This window comes from Megalobrama amblycephala, linkage group LG10, assembly GCF_018812025.1.
Source record: "Megalobrama amblycephala isolate DHTTF-2021 linkage group LG10, ASM1881202v1, whole genome shotgun sequence".
NCBI lineage: Eukaryota > Metazoa > Chordata > Actinopteri > Cypriniformes > Xenocyprididae > Megalobrama > Megalobrama amblycephala.
Window position 1 is genome coordinate 5,267,341 of NC_063053.1, and position 22,373 is coordinate 5,289,713.

Here is a 22,373-nt window from a genome sequence, read left to right on the forward strand (position 1 = left end):
GACATAAATGAATCTCAGTACTTTACAGACTAAGCGCTTGCATTGGACCCCGATAACGGCCGCATTGTTTCTTTTAAATACACTTATTCAGGGTTTCTGCAGGTTTTATGAACGTAAATTTAAAACTTTTTAAGACCGAGTCAATAAAACTTAAGGAATACATCGAAGGGAACACAATACATCAGTAAATAGGGAGAAATACAATTAAATGTATTAGCAAAGTTTGAAAATACAACTTCCATCATATATCATTTACTTTTGAATCAATTTCACACACAAAAAAGAATCTTTCTAAATCAAGATACATTTACTTTAAGTGCAAAATGAAAAAAATATGAAGTTTTATGTGAAACTGATCTAAATGAAGCAAGTTTAAGATTAAAATGTCTGCCATTAGGCTCAAAAAAAAGGAAGTTTTCATAACTGATATTTGTTCTCGTTTTAAAAATAAACTCATGTTAAGTTTTCATTTGCATCTCAAGTAAATTTATCTTGATTTAAAGATGTTTAGATAATTTGTATTGTAAAACAGGACAAAAATACTGAGGAAGATATTAATTTTTTGCCATATGTTTTTGAATGTCTTGACTATGCATTTAAGACTTGCTTTTGGCCCTTGATTTAAGACATTTTAAGGCCTTAATTTGAGTAAGATCGAATTAAGACCTGCAGAAATCATGTATTCAATTTTCTGCAAATCAAGACAACACCCAAAACAGTTCATTTCAAATCAATATGTTGCTTATTTGGACAACATATTAACACCAAATGTTTTGTTTTTTAATCTAAAGAGACAACAAAAGAGACAAAGATTTATTTATTTTTATCTTAGGTTTATTTAGGTTGAAATACCTTCAGCATTATAAACCTATTTCCCCAACATAATGTTTCCATTCAATTCATTTTAAAATGTATCCAACACTCAGTCAGAATAAACATTTAAATAAATTTAATTCTTTTTTAAAAAATTCTTTTTTTCCATTCCACATTATTATATTTCATGATCTTTTTTTGCACTTTCGATTTTTCTTACAAATCTTCACTTCAATAGAAGGTGTAAACTTGCAGAAACAAAAACACAAATAGAAAAACAAAAACAAACAAACCAAAAACAGTAATTGAGAGGCAACACTGGAAGTGTAGGGCAGCATTTTGCTCCGAGGTAATAGGTCTTCTCATCGGTGGCTTGACTAATCGTTACCTTTTCAGGTTCCTCTGAGCCTGCTTGAGTAAAGTGTCAAAGTCTAGTGCATCAAATTTGCCCTTTGTAGGCTTTGGATCATACTCCCGGTTTGAATCTGAAAGTGATCAAAGAGAAACTGTCACATCTGGAGGCTTTAATGGGAATGTTTTCAAAGACGGTAAATTAGTGATGCACCAAAATTTCAGCCAAAAAACAAAACAAAACTGAACAGCACAGTAAGTAGTGTTACACAATTAACCAAACTTTATTTACAGCTTCAATTAAATGAAAGCTTTCATTTCATCTGGTGCATCACTACTTTAAATGGAAGCTCACCAAGATCAGCATAACTGGTTTTGCAAAACTGCCTCCTGCCTCCAAAGCACAGGTCAAATGGAAGCTCATTCTGCTCCCTCAGCTTGCTTCCGTTCTCAATAGCATTAAACGCATCCTTTGTGTTGTAGTATGTAACGAAGCCGTAGTTATCTCTGAAATAACAGGAGTGTTAGCAATCCTCTTGTTAATGGGAAACAATACATCAAATAAATACAGTTCAGAGAAGCCATACCCATTTTCTCTAAAGTGCACAGTGCACTCCTCAATCTTTCCGAAGAATGAGAAGCGTTCTTTCAGCTCCTTACGAGTCATGCTTCCACGAATTCGGCCAACATAAACAACTCTCCGCTCCTCCTAAAAAAATAAACATTTCAATTGATAAGTGAGAAAATCAATCACCAAGGTGCCTCTAGGAAAAAAATAAGATGTCTTCCTTGATTGAAATACTCACAATGGCTTTCTCTTTGCGCATCTTGGTATCCTCACAATTTTCTGAGTGGCAGTAAGCCGACCTCTGATTAGGGCTGTCAATGAAGTCAAAACATATCAGGGTTATTATCATTAACTTGTACTAAAACTAAAACCATTGATATAATAAACTGAAATAATATAGACACTATGAAATCAAAATAGTAGGGGTCAAACCGAACCATAAAACCACAATACACCACCCAACGTACTCTCGTGTTGAGGTTGACCTCACTTTACCTTATGTCAGAAAACTAATTCTTCTTCCTTGACATTTGATTAATTAGTAATTAGGGGTGTAACAGCACACATTTGTCCCACGAATTTTCGGTATGTCCAGTGTTGTAGCCTAACCACCAATCATCTCAATAAGTTCCATGTTTTGTTACTTTCGATGAGAAACAATGTGTCATCTTCCAAATTCTGTCCATTTTAAATCACAAAATTCAAAGTAATATAAAAATGCTGTTTTGAGACTCTTTAATGTGGCGTGACAGATCACTGTATAGACGTCTCAGTTCTCAGTCTCAGATCATCTCTAATACTAGTTACAGAATAAACATGAATGAACATCTGAAGGTATGTTGAAAAGATACAGTACAATCTCATGTAATCGCTCAATACATGTTTCAACAGTGGAAAGTCATCAATAAAACAGCTTGTAAACACTGTCACATAGCATTACATTTACCTCAGGCAAGTCATTCAATGTCCACAGCTTGTTAGTTTGCTAGAGAAATGAACTCTTTCGCTAAATATATGGACTATATTAGCGTATATTAATTTTATTTTACTTAACCTGTTAGTGATGTCTTGATTATTTAATGTATGTTTAAATAAATCTGTCATGAAAATGACAGCCACTGTGTAAATGCGTAAATATTTCAACAACGACATGGAGTAAAAACAATTTTATAATTAGATTTAGGAGTTAAACTGCCTTTTTTGCATATAATAATCAACTCTCAAATAACAAATTGTTTCTAAAAATAAATAGCAACTGAATTAAGTTTAATAGTTTGGGCTCTGTTGTTTACCTTTAATATTATAGAAATGTTCAAGTAAGGGCACCCTATAGACCCCTTAATCGTCTACGTCACTGTGACGTCACCGCTCTAGCTGGAGGCAAAACATAAATAAGAACTCATAGCAGGCGTGCTAAAAGTTTGAGGTTTTGACTTTAAAATGTCGTCTTGTTGTGGTTTTGGCTGCCAGAATAGAAGGAACAGGACTTTTGTTTCAAAACTAAAGATTTACCAGATCCCGGCAGACATTCCTTCACAGAAATCAAAAAGATAATTGTGGTTGAATGCAATACGGCGTACAGACTGGACGGAGACGATCATAAATAATACTCGTGTTTGCAGTGCACACTTCATATCAGGTAAAATAATCGATGCATATGTAATGGTGTGTTGGTTTTATCTAGTACAAATCAGCAAGTTTCTATTTTATAGGTGAAAAGTCGCCAACTTTCAGCGCACTAGCTAGCTTAAATGTTAAACAAACATACAGCGATAGATGTGTGTGCCATCCTTTGAATGGTCTCTTAAAATAATCCACATTGCTAGCCATAATCATAGTTAGCCCAGCGATAGGTTACATTAGACAATAAGCCTTGACAAAATTCCCCGAACCACCCGAAAGTAATTCATATGTTGTCTAGGAAATATCCAAAACTTAAGTTAATTTACAAAAATAGCTGTCACGGTCCCGCAGAGTCAGTGACTGTACATATTCGGACAGTTCTGAACCTTCTTCTGCATCTATGTTTAATAAATCCCTCCTAAAACATGCTAGCTTACGCTTGTCAACATTGAGTCCAGCGTCTCTTTTTGCCTCCAGCTAAGCCCCGCCCACCAGGAAACGTTGCAATGTTTACAAACTTTTAAGGGGTCTATAGAGTTTACAGCATTAGCAGAGAACATTTTGTTATCCTTAAACTAAATTATAAATGAATTAATTTTAAGACAGAGACAATGTTCAGTAAACCACCGTTTAATTTTCTCCCCCTGCTGTACCGAACTTCAAAACCGAGTTATGTACCGAACCATCAGTTTTGTGTACCACTACACCCCTACAAAATAGATAATTCTTTTTTTAAATGAATATTATAAAATGCACAACAAATATAGACAGATGACAGCACAGTGCTGTTCTGATCTATGCCTGCACGGTAGCACTGCATTAGCTAACATGCCAGTTCTCACCTTCTATGACTTTTCCAGCTCCGATGTCCATGAGAATCAGAAGAGCGGGACCTGGATCTAGAGCGGCTGTGACTCCAAGATCCAGAGCGTGAGCTTGAATAGGAATATCGACGCCGACGAGGTGGAGAAAACGACCTGGAGCTGGATCGGGAACGAGACCGAGATGATGAACTGGATCTGCTGCTCGAGTGACGAGACCTGTATCTGTAAATGTAACAAAAAAAGTCCTTTAGAATACTATTCTCTCAATATTACTTTTTAATTATGATGCATGTGTATAACCAGAGAAAAAAAAAAAAAAAAAAAAAAGGCAAAGTTGACCTTTTCCTAGGTGGTGAACGTGATCTGGAGGAGAACTCCGAGCTGGATTCTGAGCTACTTGAGGATCGGGCTCTGTATCTTCGTTTTGTGCGACCTCTGTCCTGCTGGTACTGTCTGGACGAACACTCAGAGTAGTCCAGAGATTTTTCCTGGTTGCATTTAGCTTCATCCAGTAAAGAGCTTTCAGAGTCAGGCCTGTTTGGAGAAGCATCTGGAGTCACCAAGGCAGAGCTGTTTAACGTGCACTTCGTATCTGCAGAAGCTTGACTACAGCTGAGATTCCTCTGGGTTCCTTCTGTACGTGAAGGAGCTGATGAAGCCTTGGAGACAGTGTTCTGCACGGGCTTAATGGAGGACAGCTCAACAGTCTTGATAACAATGCTAGACTGTTGTTTGACATTCCACCGATTGCCAACTTCATTTTGATTGGGTTCTTTTGGAGGGAGGCAGTAGTCATGGTCAAGGGAGAATGGTTGAGTCTGTCCAGTGGCAGTAGGGGTCTGAGGCTTGCTTCGCAGCTTATTTGAAGGTAGTGGTCTTGCTTCTATCTGAATGGCCTTGTTAGGAGTTAGCTTAAGGACCTCTGACTTCTTGGCTTTCCCTAGTAGTGAAACTGGTGCAATAGGTTTCCACATCTGGTGTGGGGGTGTGGCAGGTGGTGTGAGGCCTATGGGAAGAATTTTGTTCATTTTATACTTTTATTAATTTATTATTTGCATATAATATAGGAATGTGTTTGCATTATAGAACAAAATGGATCAAATCATGCACCATTTAAATGAACAGGCTATATATAAAAAAAAAAAAAAAGGTACACTACCATTAAAAAGACTTTAAATAAAAATTAACACTTATTCCACAAGGATGCATTAAATCCAATGAAAAAAGTGACAGTAAAGACACTTATAATGTTAAAAATATTTCAAATAAATGCTGTTTTAAATATTCAGGTCAAAGAATCTTGAAAAAAAGAAAAAAGTATTACAGTTTCCACTAAAAAAATGAAGCATTGATAATAAATTTTTCAGCATTATAATGATAAACATTTCTTGAGCAGCAAATCAGCACATTATAATGATTTCTGAAGGATCATGTGACACTGAAGACTGGAATAAAGGCTGCTGAAAATTGCCATCACAGGAATAAATAACATAAAAAAAAAAAAAAAAATACTGTAATTATATTTCACAATATTACAGTTTTTACTGGATTTTAAATAATTTAATGCAGCTTTGGTGAGCATAAGAGACTTTTAAAAATCTTACCAATCCCAAACTTTCGAATAGTGTACATACAATATAATGCACACTAAATTAAAAATTTTTTTACCTGCTGTGCTTCCCAGGTCATGGTTGCGGGTTTTCTCCAGGGCCTTAGCCTCCACCTGCTGCTCATAACTGAATTTAAAAAAAAGAAGAAAAATACAATTTGCAGTGGCAACAACGTCAAAAGCTTTGAATTTCTGATGTTTTTTTAAACATCACTCAGACTGACACAAGCTACGCTTATGTTCGTCTCTAACGTCCACCTTCACATTCCGAAGTCATGATGAAGACTTCATTTGTTTCGGTAGGTCTTGGTGAAATATGGCATATGGCCACACACACAAACATTGAGTTTGGTGCGAGAGCAGCTCAAGGGCTGTAGGGTAACTCCATCACTCCACCTCATGATACTCACCTGGAGTTTCCTACAGCAGCTGCTCTACCACAGACCTCCGGTACCCTTGGCTCTTCTTTTGCTGGAAAGAAAAAAGGAGGGTTATGAATGAACAAATACAGGTGGTGAAGGTGGGACAGACCCTTAAAATAACAGCAACAATCAGATTGTTAGCAGAACACGGCCACAACAAACAGCATGTATTGTGATACTCTTCAAAAATGCACCACACTTCCCCGCTCAACAGCTGAGAAACAGCAGACTAAAGATAAATGCTTGTTTAATGGGTATACGGTCAGTATTCAGCCCCTGCATGTCCTCAGACAAAGACAGCCAACTGGTTTTAAAATGGTTTTGTTAACGGGGCAGAATTCCAGCAGTTCAATGAACATGAGCACATAGCAGCGGTTTTCATTAAAGCCACGCCCTCTCTTAAAGTAACACACCCTCCCTTTAAGGTGTGGTCACATTAGTGTAATTTCAGCAAATTTTCGTGAGCAAAAAGGTTTATGGTCTATTGTTAAAGGATTAGTTCACTTCAGAATTAAAATTTCCTGATAATTTACTCACCCCCATGTCATCCAAGATGTTTATGTCTTTCTTTATTCAGTCAAAAAGAAAGGTTTTTGGAGGAAAGCATTCCAGGATTTTTCTCCATATAGTGGACTTCAACAGTTGAAGGTCCAAATTGCAGTTTCAGTGCAGCTTCAACAGGCTCTACATGATCCCAGATGAGGAATAAGGGTCTTATGGTGAAAAAGTATATCATTTTTATTTATTTTTTTAGAAAATGACTGATGTTTCACTAGACAAGACCCTTATTCCTCATCTGGGATCGTGTAGAGTCCTTTGAAACTGCACTGAAACTGATATTTGGACCTTCAACCCGTTGGTAGTCCACTATATGGAGAAAAGTCCTGGAATGTTTTCCTCAAAAACCTTAATTTCTTTTCGGCTAAATACATAAACATCTTGGATGACATGGGTGAGTAAATAAGGAAATTTTAGCAAGAGCTTTCTGTTGGTCAGCACCAACTTGAAAATGAGCAAAAGGCGCATCAAATTTTATTGACTACAAGCAAATTTCCCAATCTCACAGATTCCTATTGGAATGACTGGATTTTTCCTGTGAAATTGCCAAGCAATGGTACATGTGAGCGCACCTTAAGGAATACCACACCCTCGTCTTTTTTTTTTTAAGCTAGACTGAAATGTAACCATTTTCTAGACCAAAAATATATTCCAGCAGCATAACTTTTGTAATGATACGGTTCTATTTGACTGGGTAATGTTTTATCATTTTACAACAACTACACCATTTAGGTTAAACACAGAATTATATGTGGAAAAGGAAACAAACCTTTAGGTCATTTTACCTGATTTGACCCGACTTTTTTGTGACAACAGTCTTATCTAACCCGCTGGGTCATGTTAAACTGTGAACTCTGTAATTGCAATCTGTGCTTGACCTGGCAACATGGACACAAATTCCTTCGTCCCAGTAATGCAAACTTCCTCCAAGCCCCAAATGCAAGTGTGGCCTAGTTGCTTATAAACTAATGGTCTGCATTCTAAAGATGGCAGTATGGGTGTATGGGTTCACTAAGAGGGCACTCTTTTCTAAAGAAAGCTCTGGTGTGCTCAGCATTAGCATCCTTCAAATAGTCAGCTTGACAAAGCATGATTTTAACGTAGTTATAAGTAAGAAAAAGAGCTCAGACATAACATCACTTACACTGAGACTCCTCAAACTGCTCCAGGAGGCTTGTAAGATCAGCAGCTTCAATACCTGCAAGAAAAATGTTCATTATAATCCAATCCATAGAAATTCTTAACTACATAAGGAAAAATGCTCACCAATTTCATTTGTGAATGACTCAATCAGCTCAACTGTGGTGTTCTTCGGTTTGGGGATCTCAGAAGAAGCCATCCTCATCTGCTCTGCCAGTTCAACAACTCTGGCCTGAACTTGAGCTGAGAAAAACGGCTGAGCAGCTATTGCTGGAACGTGAGGCTGTAACCGTGAGGTCAGCTTTTTAGAATTAGTTGGCAGGGTGTTTTTGGCTTGATCGGACACGGGGGCCAACACAACCTGCTCGGGCTCTCTCTTTGTAGGCACAGCAGCACTAGGTTTAAGAGGGCTAGAGTTTGAGCTCTGAACCGGTGTAGTGATCATCTGAGGCCTTGAGGAAACTTTAGATGGCACACTTTCACACACATGAGCAGCACTGGCGTTACTATGTAAACATTCCTTCTTACTGGGTGCATTGAGACTGTGAGAGTCTCCGGATGTAGTGGACACTGGTGGTGAAACCATCCTTTCAGGAGGCACCTCAGCCACACGTCTGATCGGGGTAGAGGTCTCGGTATGAATAGTGTTTTTTGGCACGCCGACGGGAGCAGGTAGATTCTTGGGTGATGAGTGGACCGAATGGGGTAAACTTTCAGATGATGTGCCTGAAGGTGGAGGGGTTGATGCTTTAGAAGTTGCAGGTTTCTTAGAGGAACCCATCAGTGAAGCCGGAGGGATGAGCAAGGCTTCAGGTGTCGGGGGAGCAGCGGGACCTCTCGGGTGCCATGCGGGCATGATTTCAGATGCAAGGTCTTTTTTAGCAGGAGTATGGAAGGTTTTACGTGGGTCTCTGGGGTTTGGGTCTGGCAGGCAGGGTATTGGGGGAAGCTCCTTGGGCGCTTCAGGCAACTTGGGCCATTTAGTGCTGTAATCCTCCGTTTTGTCCACCGGGTCTGGTTTCTTCTGCTGGCGGAGGAGACGGTACTGCTGTAAACTGAGAGGTTTGGGCTTAGTTTCATTACGCTGGCAAACAGCAGGCTGCTCGCTAACAGGCTCTTGTTTTGATGGTGGTTCTTCCTCTACAGACTTTTCAAGAGGTTTGTTCTCTGGCTGCGAGTCAGTGATTTTTGCTTCAGCTTGAGGGGCCGTGATGTGCTTCTCAACCCGTGGCTCAGGGGTCATCAACTCAATTTTAGGTCTCTCAGGCTTTGCCGATAAGAGAGCAGGTGAAAAAGTCACCTTTTTCTTTTGTTGTTCTTCTTGCCGTTTCTTCTGGGGCTCCTCTTTAACTCTTGAGCTTCTCAAAACTCTCTGTTCAACCAGATCAGCTTTAACAGGTTTACGTTTCTTTTTGACAACCTTTTTCTCCTCTTCCACCAGAGATACTTCAGAAGGTGGTGGGAATTTTTCATCACCATCCTCAGGGTTTGGTTCCGGCTTGTTTATGCTTTTCTCCGGGACTCTTTGCTCTCCTTCTGCAGAGTCTGTGTGAGCAAAAGGGATGCTGAGATCTGGGATTGCCAGGATGGGCTCTCCATGCTCTCCTTGATCAACCACTTCTAGCACGAGGCCCCTCTCAGGCAGGAGATGCTCTTGTCCCTCTTCTCCTTCCACACATAATGTCATACAGTAAGGGTGCATGTGTTTTACTAAATCGCTGAGAGTGACAGGCATGCTCTCTCCATCCTGCTCCAAGGACACAGGAAGGCACCAATCAAATTCTTCCAGTGACGACAAATCAATATTGGCTATTGTTGAAAAACTAGCATCTCTATCTTCCTCCTCTTCTCCCTCACTGTTCTGCTGAGATACTCTCTGCATTCGTGGGAGACTCTAAAACAAAAACATAATATGTCTCACATTATAACCATAAAGTTATGCATTAAAAACTTTTTCCCCCCTAAATCATGCAGCGTTGTGCTGCCATCAAAATCAAAATCAGTTGCACTTTATTTTACAGTACATGCACTTTTAATGTACTTATCAAGAAAGTGCTAAAAATATTAGGTAACTACATGGGTTAAGATTAGGTTTAGTACCTAATTATTACCCATTACACATGCAAGTATGTACATGCGAAACAGGACTGTAAAATAAGTGCTATCATAAAATCTAATGAATGATTGAGGATGAGAGAGAAATATTCAGAACTTAAATACCTTTCCAGGAAATTGTCTTGCATGAATCAATGACTCTGGAGGAGACCGTGTAAGCAACTTTCTCAGCTAGAGTGGATAAAGGAAAATTTAGTATCTATAAATGCATCAAGCTGTTCAAAAAACAAAAATAAACTTTCTAGTGCATTCCTGACATGCTTAGACTGGTGAAAACCAGCTGGGGAGGACTCACCGGAGAGTGTTCCTGACCCTTCTGCCCCGAGAACAGGTCTGAATCCGGCAGAGTGTCAAAAGGGGACAAGTTCTCATCATCAACATTGTCAAGTATTTCAGTGAGAGCTGTGAGCAGTGTCGCTTCACTTTCCTCATCAAGATTACATTTAACCTAAAAAAAAAAAAAAACATTGCTGAGTGACATGAAAACAAAGAAAACAAATGAAATTCAACAAACAAATCTTTGTGTTGAAAGCAAATCATGCAATGAACAGTTTTATATAGGCATTATTTACTTCTCCAGTGGGGTTGTCCTCAAAAATGGACAGAATAGAGGGATCCAAGCAGCCATGTAAAACCTCCAGAGCATCTCCGTTGTCAGGATACTCCAGACAGCTACCAGAGAAGCTTCCCTGAAGGATCTCTACCTGCAATATTCCATTAAAAAAAAAAAAATTTAGTGTTTTGACCCATCAGCAAACCAGATCACTCCATAAAAACATTTAAACTGACATGCAAGACTTCATGCAGTTATTTCCATTCATTTATTGGGCAGTCTGGTTGATGTTACACAAAATGATTAGGGCTAAGTATTAGAGGTGTAATATGTAGATTTATGTCCACTAGAAGTCGGTAGAGGCCTACTCAAAACAAAGGCGTAGCCTGATGACGCCAAGTTTGAGCGCAAAATCTTGGGACATGTGGTCTTCACCTCACAGCCGGTGGAAAAGAATTGGGATAGGACTCCGGAAGAAATCATGTTCATGGATGCGATTATTAACGTTACTGTACTATGAAGCAGAGCAGGACCGAGTGTTGTGGGAGCTGAACGAGGCCGCTGGAGCGAATGTTAACGAGAGACATTATTACGTCACAGTCGCCAGCGCTGCTTTCGCTTTTCCGGTCATGAGTATGAGGTAACGCAGCTCTGTTTATCATATTAGATACATTTGAGTGCGTTGAAAAATGTTATAATGTTACTCTGTGCATTCGCTCAGCGGCTGCTGTGAGACACTGTTACACACTGCAGTAAGACAGATCGATTTTAGAATATCATATTAAATACTGGATGGCTTGTGTTGATAAATGGCATTCAATTAATTTTAAAACGTATTGTATGATGGAGAAAATTCTGTATTACTGTTACTAAAAATAAAGCTGCATCTGATTATGCTATGTTAGCTACCTCACAAAATAGTGTTTTGCTCTGAGGCATGGTAAAGCATGGTACTCACAAAAAAAAAAAAAAAAAAGAGCCTTGGTTAAAATTGCAATTTTCTCACGATTTACAAATAGTTGGAAACATTTGGGATATTGTAAGTACTCAAGTGAACAAAATATATAACACTGGCCTAGTGGTTTTTGGATATTTTACTGCAAAATTCTTACATATTGCACCTTTAATAATATCATATTTTTAGATCAATACTTTCAGAATTAAATACGCTTCTAAAAACAATCAGTGCAAGGTAAAAAACAAAAAACAAAACAAAACAAAAACGCATTAGCCGAGTCTGTAAACAAGTTCATGCTTCTATATTTAACAACAGCAAACAATGTGCCCTGTCTTTGAGGCTTGTAATTGCTGGCCTGTTCTACAGCAGCTGATGTTATGGTCAGCTTTGAATCACAGAATAATTTATTCATATGGCTTCAAGTGAAATATTGTTAAACATTATTTTAATACTGCTCATGAATTTGAAAGCAAAACACTAAAAAGAGCAAAATTGAGCAAATGAGAATACAAGACAGACTAATATGTACTAAAAATGTAAGCATGTTACATTTATAAATGCGTTGATCTGTAGCTACAACCACGTGTTGCGCACCTCACGTCATCCTGCCGCAGTGCATTACTGGGCAAACCCAACACCGGCACAGTTCAAAACACGCCTTGCTAACACAAATTCTGCATGACCACTACAGTTTTCCCAAAATAGACCAATATTACATCTTTTGGCCAGTTTAATGATAATAAGACGTTCTCATTTTACAACATAAACAGGCTGAATTAAAGGGTGCTGTCATGGCCCGACATAACTGACCCACTCATACCTGCACCACGTGCTGGACAGCTAGTCAAACCGCATTGAACAACATGGGGCTAACTTTGTAATTCACAGTCATGACAATGCAAAATACGAAATTAATAGGTGATAAATGCAAGCACCCAGTAAATGTGATTTAAAAATCACAGTTTATATATCAGTGGCCATTACTGGGAAAGATAACATCTGCTGAATTACCAATTAATGGCACTTTAACTTTATCAAGCCTAATGTAGTAAAATAATATTGCAGTTTCAATGTTAAATGTTTAAGTAAAACGTAGGACCGAGCATAAACACAGTTAACTTTAGTTTCATTCTTAACATGATTCAACCACGTGGGTGTGAGTCACTTAAAAAATGTAACAAACAACAAAAAAGCCATATTTGATAAACAATGGAGTTTAAGTATTGAGAAGAAGTTACTAATAAATATAATAAAAATACATAATATTCATTAAATACTACTCTTTTTAGATCTGACACATTCAAACAGCTAACAATTCTTCATTACAGATTATCAATCACCATTAAAACCACAAAACAATGCGTTTATAGTTACTAAACTACTCTAAGTTTAAAAAATAAATGATTATGTTGTTTAAACACTTGTCTAGTGTGATAAACTAAGTTCTTATGAGTGCAAAAGCATGGCAACATCAGCTAACAGGACTAAACTTGTGCATTCATCCCTTGACAAGCGAGTTAAGTATAAATACGCAAGAAATCTAGCATAAATATATTTATTGTTCACATGTGGCAAGCAGAACTGCACAAGCCATCTCACCATCACCATCCACGTGTCACAAAGTCCTGCACATCATCGCGTATTTACCTCGAATATTTGACACAGTGATAAATGTCATCAATTTCATTTTGGCACAACACTATAAAAGTATAAATATATGCAGTTCTTACCTCGTCAAGATTCACCGGTGAGAACATTTGAGTATTACATGCTTTTAACATCTCCTCGCCTGTGCCCCACCGCGCCGCCATCTTACAATTCATCTGTGTGGGAAAACGTGAATCAACTGCAGGAGCAGCCGGCTGCGAACCACGTGCTATTTGCGTTCCCGGCAACTGAACGGTTTAGTCCCGCCCACGTCATGCGTCATCGAACGTCCGTTACCTCAGAAAGTTACGTTAGTTAACGGCTCTGGTTTTGGGGTAAGTTGCAACATTTTTCTTTCTTGTTTGATATTTATCGTCTTATATATGGTATGGTTTATTATATAAACGTTTGTTCAGTAGAAGTGTGTTTTGAATTCGTGTATTTGATGGACACAATGTTTAGTCACTATATTAGGAAAATATGGGAACTTTGCCAGTCAGTGCTAAATTCGTCAGAATACAAAATACATTGACATCTTTGCACCATTTATAAAGATGCAGCCTGGCATACTTTGACTATTCACAATTATTCTCCTGTGTCCTTTTCATAGACACTATAAAATATTGAAGCATACACATAGATTTTAGAAGGTAAAACCTCTTTAAAACAACTAAATTATGGGTTAAAATATTATTTTTATTTGTTGCTTTTTAAGGAAGTTTGTCAGTATCGGCTAAATATGCTTAAAAAAAATCAGTCAATGATTTTCAATAGTCAGTCAAAAGTCCTCTCTTTGCAGTGACACACCTTGGCCAGCAGATGTCCTCCGTGTTCTTTCTTGTGAGCTCTTCGCACTGAATCATTTTGTATACAGAGCTGGGTAGATTACTTATGAATTGTAATGAGTTATTGATTACAAATTACATGACAAAATTTGTCAGTAATATAATCTCTTAGATTACACATTTTTGGCAACGTAATCTGACTACTTTTGGATTACATTTAGATTACTTTTGTGGCAACACTTATTTGATGTCACATATATTGTAACATATAATCTTGTACTATTTTGACAGATGCAAAGAAAAAATATATTCCCAAAAATATATTCTATTCACCAGCAAGAGCCTCAACAGATTCTTCTTAAAGTGCAATGTATGGACAGATAATACTTCAAAATACTAACACTAATGTACCTGTTAGTGTTTGCTGATAGTAACACTGAATAAAACAAAATCACATCTTATGATTTTAAAAGATATTTACTTAAAATTAATAGTTAGAAAACAGTAAAATTACGAAAACAAATATTGAAAAACATGAAATTCACAGCAATATCACTGCTACATAAAAATTGTCTATATATCATATATATTATTATATTATTTCATATATATATATATATATATATATATATATATATATATATTTCATAAATATTCATCTGTATTTCATCTATATTTCCCCCTCACTGCCAGAAAAACTTGAAGAATCACAAACGTATATAAGCGGCAGATTTATTATGAAAAAAATATAAATGTTAAAAAAATGAAAAATTAGGAGAATCAATGAATTTTGTTATCAGTAATATAATTGTGACAATAATCTCTTAGATTACACATTTTTGGTAAAGTAATCTGACTACTTTTGGATTACATTTAGATTACTTTTGTGCTAACCCTTATTGGATGTCACATATATTGTAGGACAACTTACTGCCATTGTGTAAATAATATGTAATCATGTAATCCATAAAAAAGTAACTGTAGTCTGAGTATTTTAAAAAGTAGTTTACTCTAATTACAAGTACTTGATATTTTGGATCTGATTACGTAATCCAGATTACATGTACTGGGTAGTAACGGATTATGTGTAATCTGGATTATGTAATCAGATCCTGTATACATATATATATATATATATATATATATATATATATATATATATATATATACACACATACAGGGTTGGGGAGTAACGAAATACATGTAACTTAGTTACGTATTTAAAATACAAAATTTGAGTAACTGTATTTCATTACAGTTACATTTTAAATGGGTGGTAATGTAAACAAATTAAAGTTACATCCGAAAAGTATTTTAGAACAGCAATTGGTGATTAAAAATTAAAAAGAATAGAAATAAAAAGCATCCTAAGCTACATTTCTGCTTAGTTTCATACCCCTTGCAGAATATTCAACATTTTTTAATAATTTTAACAATATAAGAGGGATCATAAAATTTGCATGTTATTTTTATCTAGTACTGTCCTGAATAAGTCACAATTCTCACTTCTTTTCTCGCAATACAGACTTTCAGACTTATTAGTATTCCAAAGTATTCTAAAGTATTTAGATTAAGTTACAAAACAAGGGTAATCCTACGAAATACATTACAAATTACTTTATAAAGCATGTATTCTGTAAACTGGGTGCCAGCCCGAACCCCGCCCACAACATTTTTTGGACGGGAAGTTCGGTCTGGACTCGATCCATTGTGGAGTAATTATGCTCGGCTCCCAGAAGGCCGAGCCAATCAAATTGCCAGGGCGGGCTTTAATTGATGATGGACAGGCTATCTGCGGTTACGTAACCACCCACGTCATCAAAGAGCGCTTGGGTTGAATTGGTTTTCACCAACGATGACTGCAGCTGGAGAAGTAAGATGTTTAGATTCCGCTATCACGTCTGTAATAAAAGAAATCGACAGCGCATTAATTTTAAAAGACGAACAAAGAACCGCAATCAAGGCATCTGTCGATGGGACAGATGTGTTTGCCGTCCTTCCAACGGGATTCGGCAAAAGTTTAAGTACAAGTTCAACATACGTCACTTACTGCGTTGCTCTGATTGGTTGTAGGTCTATCCAATTGAGTGCAGAGTTTTTTTTTTTTTTTACTGGCTCGGTTAAGACACGCCCCATAATTCAAGTGCAATGGAGCAGTATCAGACTCACATTCTGCCTAGAATATGAGTATGACGAAGTCAGGCTATGTATTCTGTAGTGAAGTTTTAAAAGTAACCTACACTGTAATGAATTGCTGTAAAAATTACAGCAATATTTTACAGCTGATGGCTGTATTTTAATAATACAGCATATTGCTGTAAATTGCAATGAATTCCGGGGGCGTGGCGGTTTGAATCAAATTTACAGAATATTGCTGTAAATTTCAAATATACAGAGGCATTGTGGGATCTCCAACGGTCAAGATTCGAGTAGCAGCAAGAGTGATTTACAACTGTGGTAAGTGACTTATTATTTCATTTCCCCCTCAGTCTTTGGTAAATATGTATGTATTTACATTCGCGATTCATATTGGTAACCCCGGATTGACGCATCCTCCGTCCGCGGGGCGCGAAGCAGACTTGCGCGGGGTTTTCCTCAGCGCGGTCGCGGTAGGATCTCACACATTCCCCGGCGCTTTAGCATAGCGGCTGTGGGCCGAAAATTAATAATTAGAAACAGTTGGAATTCACGAGAACTTCGTGTTCATCAGCGCACTTGGTCGTGATTATTTTATGGCGTAAATCACATTTGTACAGGCAGACAGTCATCTGTTAACACGGGCCGAAACGAAAAAGCCTCGCGACGCGATCAGGCCGCTCACGGAGGATGTGTCACGCAAAATGGTGCTGCTTCATGCTGTTAACGTAACCAATGTGATGTATTTGTGGACATTTGCTAACTTAAGGTAATGCAAACACTTTAACATCTCTGTTTGATTTCAGTTTGCCTTGTATAGTTAATGTATTAACGTACCATTACGAAAACAAATCTTTTTTAACTTGAAATGAAATGTGCTATTTACAGATATGAACAAACTGATCATCCTGTACTTGTCTTTTAGATGTACATTTTATATCTATTGAGGCCTTTAACACAACTACAAACTATTTGTTTCTCAACTAGATTAGACATTTATTTTTTAGGGTGAATGTTTTAGATGTCTCTCTATTTGACCCTGGCAAACAAATTAGTTAAATAAGGTGTTGATTAGTGGGACATCTAAAACTTTCTGGGAGGTAAGTATTCAGGACTGGAGTTGTAGGCTAATACTGCTCTACCACATGGTATAATTTCATAAACATGATTACATGCCTCAAAAGCTAAAACCAATCTGAATTCCTGACCCTTTATGCACTTTGTAGGTATTTATCTGGAGAGAGGAACAAAGACGAAAGGAAAAGTGCCATCTAAAACAACAGGCAGACAGTTCAGAAGAAACGGGTTGCGTTCAACCTACATGTGGCCACTCTTCTGTGCAAAGTGATGGATTTTCAGTGGAAGTTCTGAAATGTAAGAAATACACACACACACCAAGATCTATTTTTCCTTTTATTATATACTTTTATTATTCTATATCTGTATCTGACTGTATCTATCATCCCTCTATCAGTCTCTTAGGGTGCGTTCACACTTGTCATGTTTGGTTCGATTAAAACAAACCCTGGTGCGGTTGCTCGGTTAGTGCGGTTCATTTGAACATATGTGAACGCTGCCATCCGAACCCCGGTGCGCACCAAACAAGCGGACCGAGACCGCTGAAAAGATGGGTCTCGGTCCGCTTCCAAACGAACTCTGGTGCGGTTTGAATGATATATGAACGCAACACGGACCAAAGACATGTAACCGAACCAAAAACAGGAAGATGAGACCCTAAAAAGGACAGAATCCTCACGCATGTCGGTTTTTCTCGTCATAGACGCGAGTTTTCTCATCACAGGCATCAGACGCGCATCTCCACACAGCAGATCGTTTGTGTGTGTGACGGATGGATTCCTGCCGGTGTTTTGACTACTTTACATATTTTATAAGCTCTTCACGAGTTCCCAACTGGCCAAAATACCATCACATGCAGGCTACGCCCCGCTACGCACACACAACGAGCGCATTTACCTCAGCAAACAGCATTGTTTTGGATGTTCGGTAAGTTCCGTCTCAAAATAGGCAATACGCCATAAAATCCGACGAATCACGTTGTGAATGTATCCCTGTGCCTTTAGGTTCGGTATCTTTTGGTTCGGTGGTAAAACTGCCAATCTGAACGCTAACCGGACCAGGACTAAATGTTTTTTTTTCTTCTTTGGTCCGGACCAAATGAACCAAACAAACCGAACTACAAGTGTGAACGCACCCTTAAAGTATTATGTTTTGTAATATATCTAATGTATTGTCCTCTTTGTTCCTTTCAATATTTCTAGCCTCTCTTTGAATCCTGGGATGGAACATCATCTGGAGCAGAATTGTTCTTTTTTGATCGCAAGTTTGTTGGACTTGTTGTTTGGCCATGTTGGTATGTTCATGAAGTGATAAAAGTGATGTGGGTTTTAAGAAATGTTTTTATATGACCCTGTTGGTCAAGTTATAGTTATAATTGTATTTCTTTGTGTGAAGGGCCATGATGGCCAATAAGTAATTTAAAAACATTTTCATGACAAAATTTTGTCCCTTTAAAAAATAAAATGATTTTCTAAATAAAAAATAAATTCAAAATAATACACCTTTTATGGCATTTTTTTATGTAAATTTGAAAGATATATTTATTACATTTTGACCTGTTTTTCAAGATTAAGAAGCATCAAATATCTTATTTTTTTGGGAGGGGGGTGAATTAAGTTATGCATTATACAACACTTTATGCAGTTAAAATTTGTTTAAAGTTTATGCAGTTAATAGATTAAATTTAAAATTCAGCTCCCAGTCATTAAGTGAGCAATAGGGAAAATATATTGTATACTGCATTTTACATATTCTACTTGACTAAACTACTTGAATGTGTGTATTTGCTATTTAAAGAAGTATGTTAAATGCAGTATACAATATATTTTTTTGTAAAAATGCAGTATACAAAATATATAAATTACTGTAAATTTTACAGTAAAATACTGGCAGCAGGGTTGCCAGCCAGTTACTGTAATTTTTACAGTAGTGTTTCTGTAATTTAATTTACAGAATTTTACTGTATTCTCGATTACAGTAAAATTCTGTAAATTAAATTACAGAAACACTACTGTAAAAATTACAGTAACTGGCTGGCAACCCTGCTGCCAGTATTTTACTGTAAAATTTACAGTAATTTTTTAACAGTGTACCCAGCCCTGGCTATATAATATATGCTATACAATGATTTTAACACTTGTGTAGCTTTGGTAACATGGCGGAACCGGTCCGTTGCTGACCGCTGTTACCATCATCTGCGTTGTGTATAAGAAGACCCAAATGTCCCTTTGTATTCTCACAGTATTGTATACCATTGTATAACAGTGAACCTCAATGCAGCGTCCCTTGGCAACCCAACTGACGTAGATCCTGAAGCAATCTTCAGATCCAGGTCACGGCACCAATGTAATCCCTGCTGTTCAAACTGCCCGCTGTAAGCAGGACTCGAACCCAGGTCCGCTGGTATGGAGTCGGGCGCTCTATCAAGGAGGCTAAAGACCACAGTCTCTTACTGGCCTACGTCTGTTACAATGGCACATGCTTGTTACCATATATTGTTTCATATATTCCTGTTTCTCCCAATAGAATGATGGTCAAACACTCTCTTTCTATTTAAATTAGCGTTTCCTGTCCATTTCTTGTAAAACTTCTGTGGGCTCCACACTTTATGCTGTTAGCCACTAGATGGTGGCATTAAATTTTAGTTTTTGCTTTGTTGTCCACTGCTTTCCTTCCTCTTTAGTGAACTATGAACTGAACAAAATGTATTTTGTCCTTATCACCCCCTGTTTTTATGCTCTTTGTAGAGTTGTGTACAGTTTAAACTAACGTGTGATTTGTAAAACATGGTGGCCCGGTTTCACAGACAGGTCTTAGATTAAGCCAGGATTAGGCCTTAGTTCAATTAGGACATTTAAGTAGCTTTTATAAACATTACTGATGTGCATCTTGAGACAAAACAATGACACTGAGATATTTTAAGAAATGTCAGTGCAAGTTGCTTTCAGTTAAATCAGCTCAAACATGCATTTTAGTCTGGGACTAGCTTAAGCCTTGTCTGTGAAACCGGGGGATTGTAAATCAACGAGTTCAAAATACTCCAGCACTATCAGTTAACACTTATGTTAGTGAAGATACTTCTCAGAGACTCGTGATCAAAGCTCTGTGGTTTTAACCCACATTACAGTTGGTGTTATAGTATGACACAACCTTGAGACTTTTATCAACCTTTAGTTTTTTTCATTTCTAAAGCTGCACTCAGTATTTTTGTGTTTGTCATGTGATCTCAATAAGGCAGCCCCCATGAAACAACCCTCTCATGGTAAAATAAAACAGCTTTTATTAGGCTTCTGAGATGAATAAATAAAATATCAGAAATGAATATGTGTAAAACTGATTAAACAAAGCAGAAACTGAGAGCGCCATTAAGGTTTACAGGCATAACTGATGACTGTTATTAATACTGGAAATATATAATGCAACAGGCATAAAATGACTTAAATTCCCTTTTTATTTGTAGTCTTTTGTTGTCTCTTCTATTTCAAAAGAGATATGTGGTTAACTAGCAAAATGTGCAGTATGTGATCCTTCTTCTTATACGTTTGGTGTGCAGTGAATTTTGCTCCTCAGACATTTACGGGGAGGCACCGATACTAAGAAATTGTTTCAAGAGAATGTCTGTATGAGTATTCAAGACTTCTCTGCATCATCTTGAGGGTTTTGTTTGCGTAAGCAGTGTTTGTGGTTTGCTTTTTAAAAAAAAAGAAGCTCTCAGCATCTTTCACCTGCAATACAGTCTCTCACAGTACAGCTGTCTGTCCCACTGTGGGTGGACGAGAGCAATTATGATGGACATTTTCAGGAGCGAGAAAATGCTGCTCCACCTCTCTTTACAGCTGTGCTGTGCTGTCCTGTTCTCTTCAGCCTATTCCTTGCAGCTACCTGACTGTACTGAAAATCATTCATCCACTACCACTGTTGCCATGGCAACAGAAGGGGAAATCCATTTCATCAGCCTCTTCGTCACACTCCCTCCTTCTGTTCCTTCTCTCTCTCTCTCTCTCTCTCTCTCTCTCATTCCCTCCCAGCCATCATTTTCTTTATCTTTCTATGCCATCTCTTGTTATTCTTCTATCTTCCGGTTTGAGTCAGGGGATAGACATGCAGGCAGCAGACAATGCAGCTTCCTCAATAAACAGAACTGTTATAATACATTGTTTTACAGATTCATATTGTACTTTTGTTTTTGGTTGAATCATGCTGTGTCATATGTTGACTGCAGTGTGACACTTTTGCACTAGTTATCAATCATACAACATTTCTACTTCCCTTTGCACATTAGTACATTTCGTTTAGTTACGGTAAATTACTTGCAATCTTTTTTCTTAAAAAAAAACTATATTTTAGATTTACATTATTGTAAATATATCTTGTGTATTATTTTAACAGACTAAGTGCACAATGTGGGGGTTTGCAGAAAGCAAATTTCACTACTATAAAGATGTATAAGTGAAAAATGAACTTGAAACGTAAAATACCATTCAAAAGTTTGGGGTCTGTAACTTTTTTTAAAACTATTAATACTTTTATGCAGCAAGAACACATTAAATTGATCAAAAGTGACAGTAAAGATTAGGGATGCACAATATATCGGCCACCATATCGGTATCAGCCAATATATGTTCATTTTTAATGTTATCGTTATCGGCCCGATAAGAAAATTTGGCCGATATATTAAAGCCGATAAATTACGGATTATTTCCTTCAGCTGAGACACACTGTCCCGCCATTATGGTTTTAGAATTGCTTGAAAAATGATTGAAATCACTTCAAAAAGGAAAATAAAGTGCAAGTCTGTTATAGGCTACATAATATTATATAAGAACATTATAAGTGTGTGCTTTGGACATGGCTTTTAATGGTGAGACTTTTGGTTTTGTAATCAGGCTCTCAAAAATTGATGTAGTCCAAAATTTGATTTAGATTTATCGACCAATACATCGGTTATAATATTATAATAATATTATAATAAGAGTTGTCGGTTATCTATATCGGTTATCTCATATCGGTTCTGTTTATAAAATAATCCTGAAAAAAAGTGTCACCATTTCCACCAAAATACTAAGCAGCACAACTGATTTCAACATTGATAATAAATGTTTCTTGAGCAGCAAATCAGCATATTAGAATGATTTCTGAAGGATCATGTGACACTGAAGACTGGAGTAATGATGCTGAAAATTCAGCTTTGCGT

General features: G+C 37.2%; 2 protein-coding genes across 2 annotated transcripts in view; one reads left to right on the top strand and one right to left on the bottom strand.

The window, feature by feature from the left end:
* Positions 1-820: 820 nt before the first annotated feature.
* On the bottom strand, positions 821-13,413 carry pprc1 (PPARG related coactivator 1). The gene is made up of 14 exons (XM_048204093.1): positions 13,265-13,413; positions 10,596-10,727; positions 10,319-10,471; positions 10,129-10,194; positions 8,035-9,802; positions 7,913-7,966; positions 6,199-6,259; positions 5,848-5,915; positions 4,519-5,185; positions 4,198-4,401; positions 1,971-2,043; positions 1,752-1,873; positions 1,520-1,671; positions 821-1,298 (listed from the first exon to the last, which is right to left on the bottom strand). The coding sequence occupies exons 1-14, from the start codon at positions 13,355-13,357 to the stop codon at positions 1,198-1,200; spliced, it is 3,714 nt and encodes a 1,237-aa protein (XP_048060050.1). The 5' UTR covers positions 13,358-13,413; the 3' UTR covers positions 821-1,197.
* Positions 13,414-13,438: 25 nt separating this feature from the next.
* Positions 13,439-22,373, top strand: part of gng2 (guanine nucleotide binding protein (G protein), gamma 2) — a 30,080-nt gene continuing 21,145 nt past the window's right edge. The window contains exon 1 of the mRNA XM_048204096.1: positions 13,439-13,516. The gene's annotated coding sequence lies outside the window, so the exon portion shown is untranslated. The remainder of the gene's footprint in view (positions 13,517-22,373) is intronic.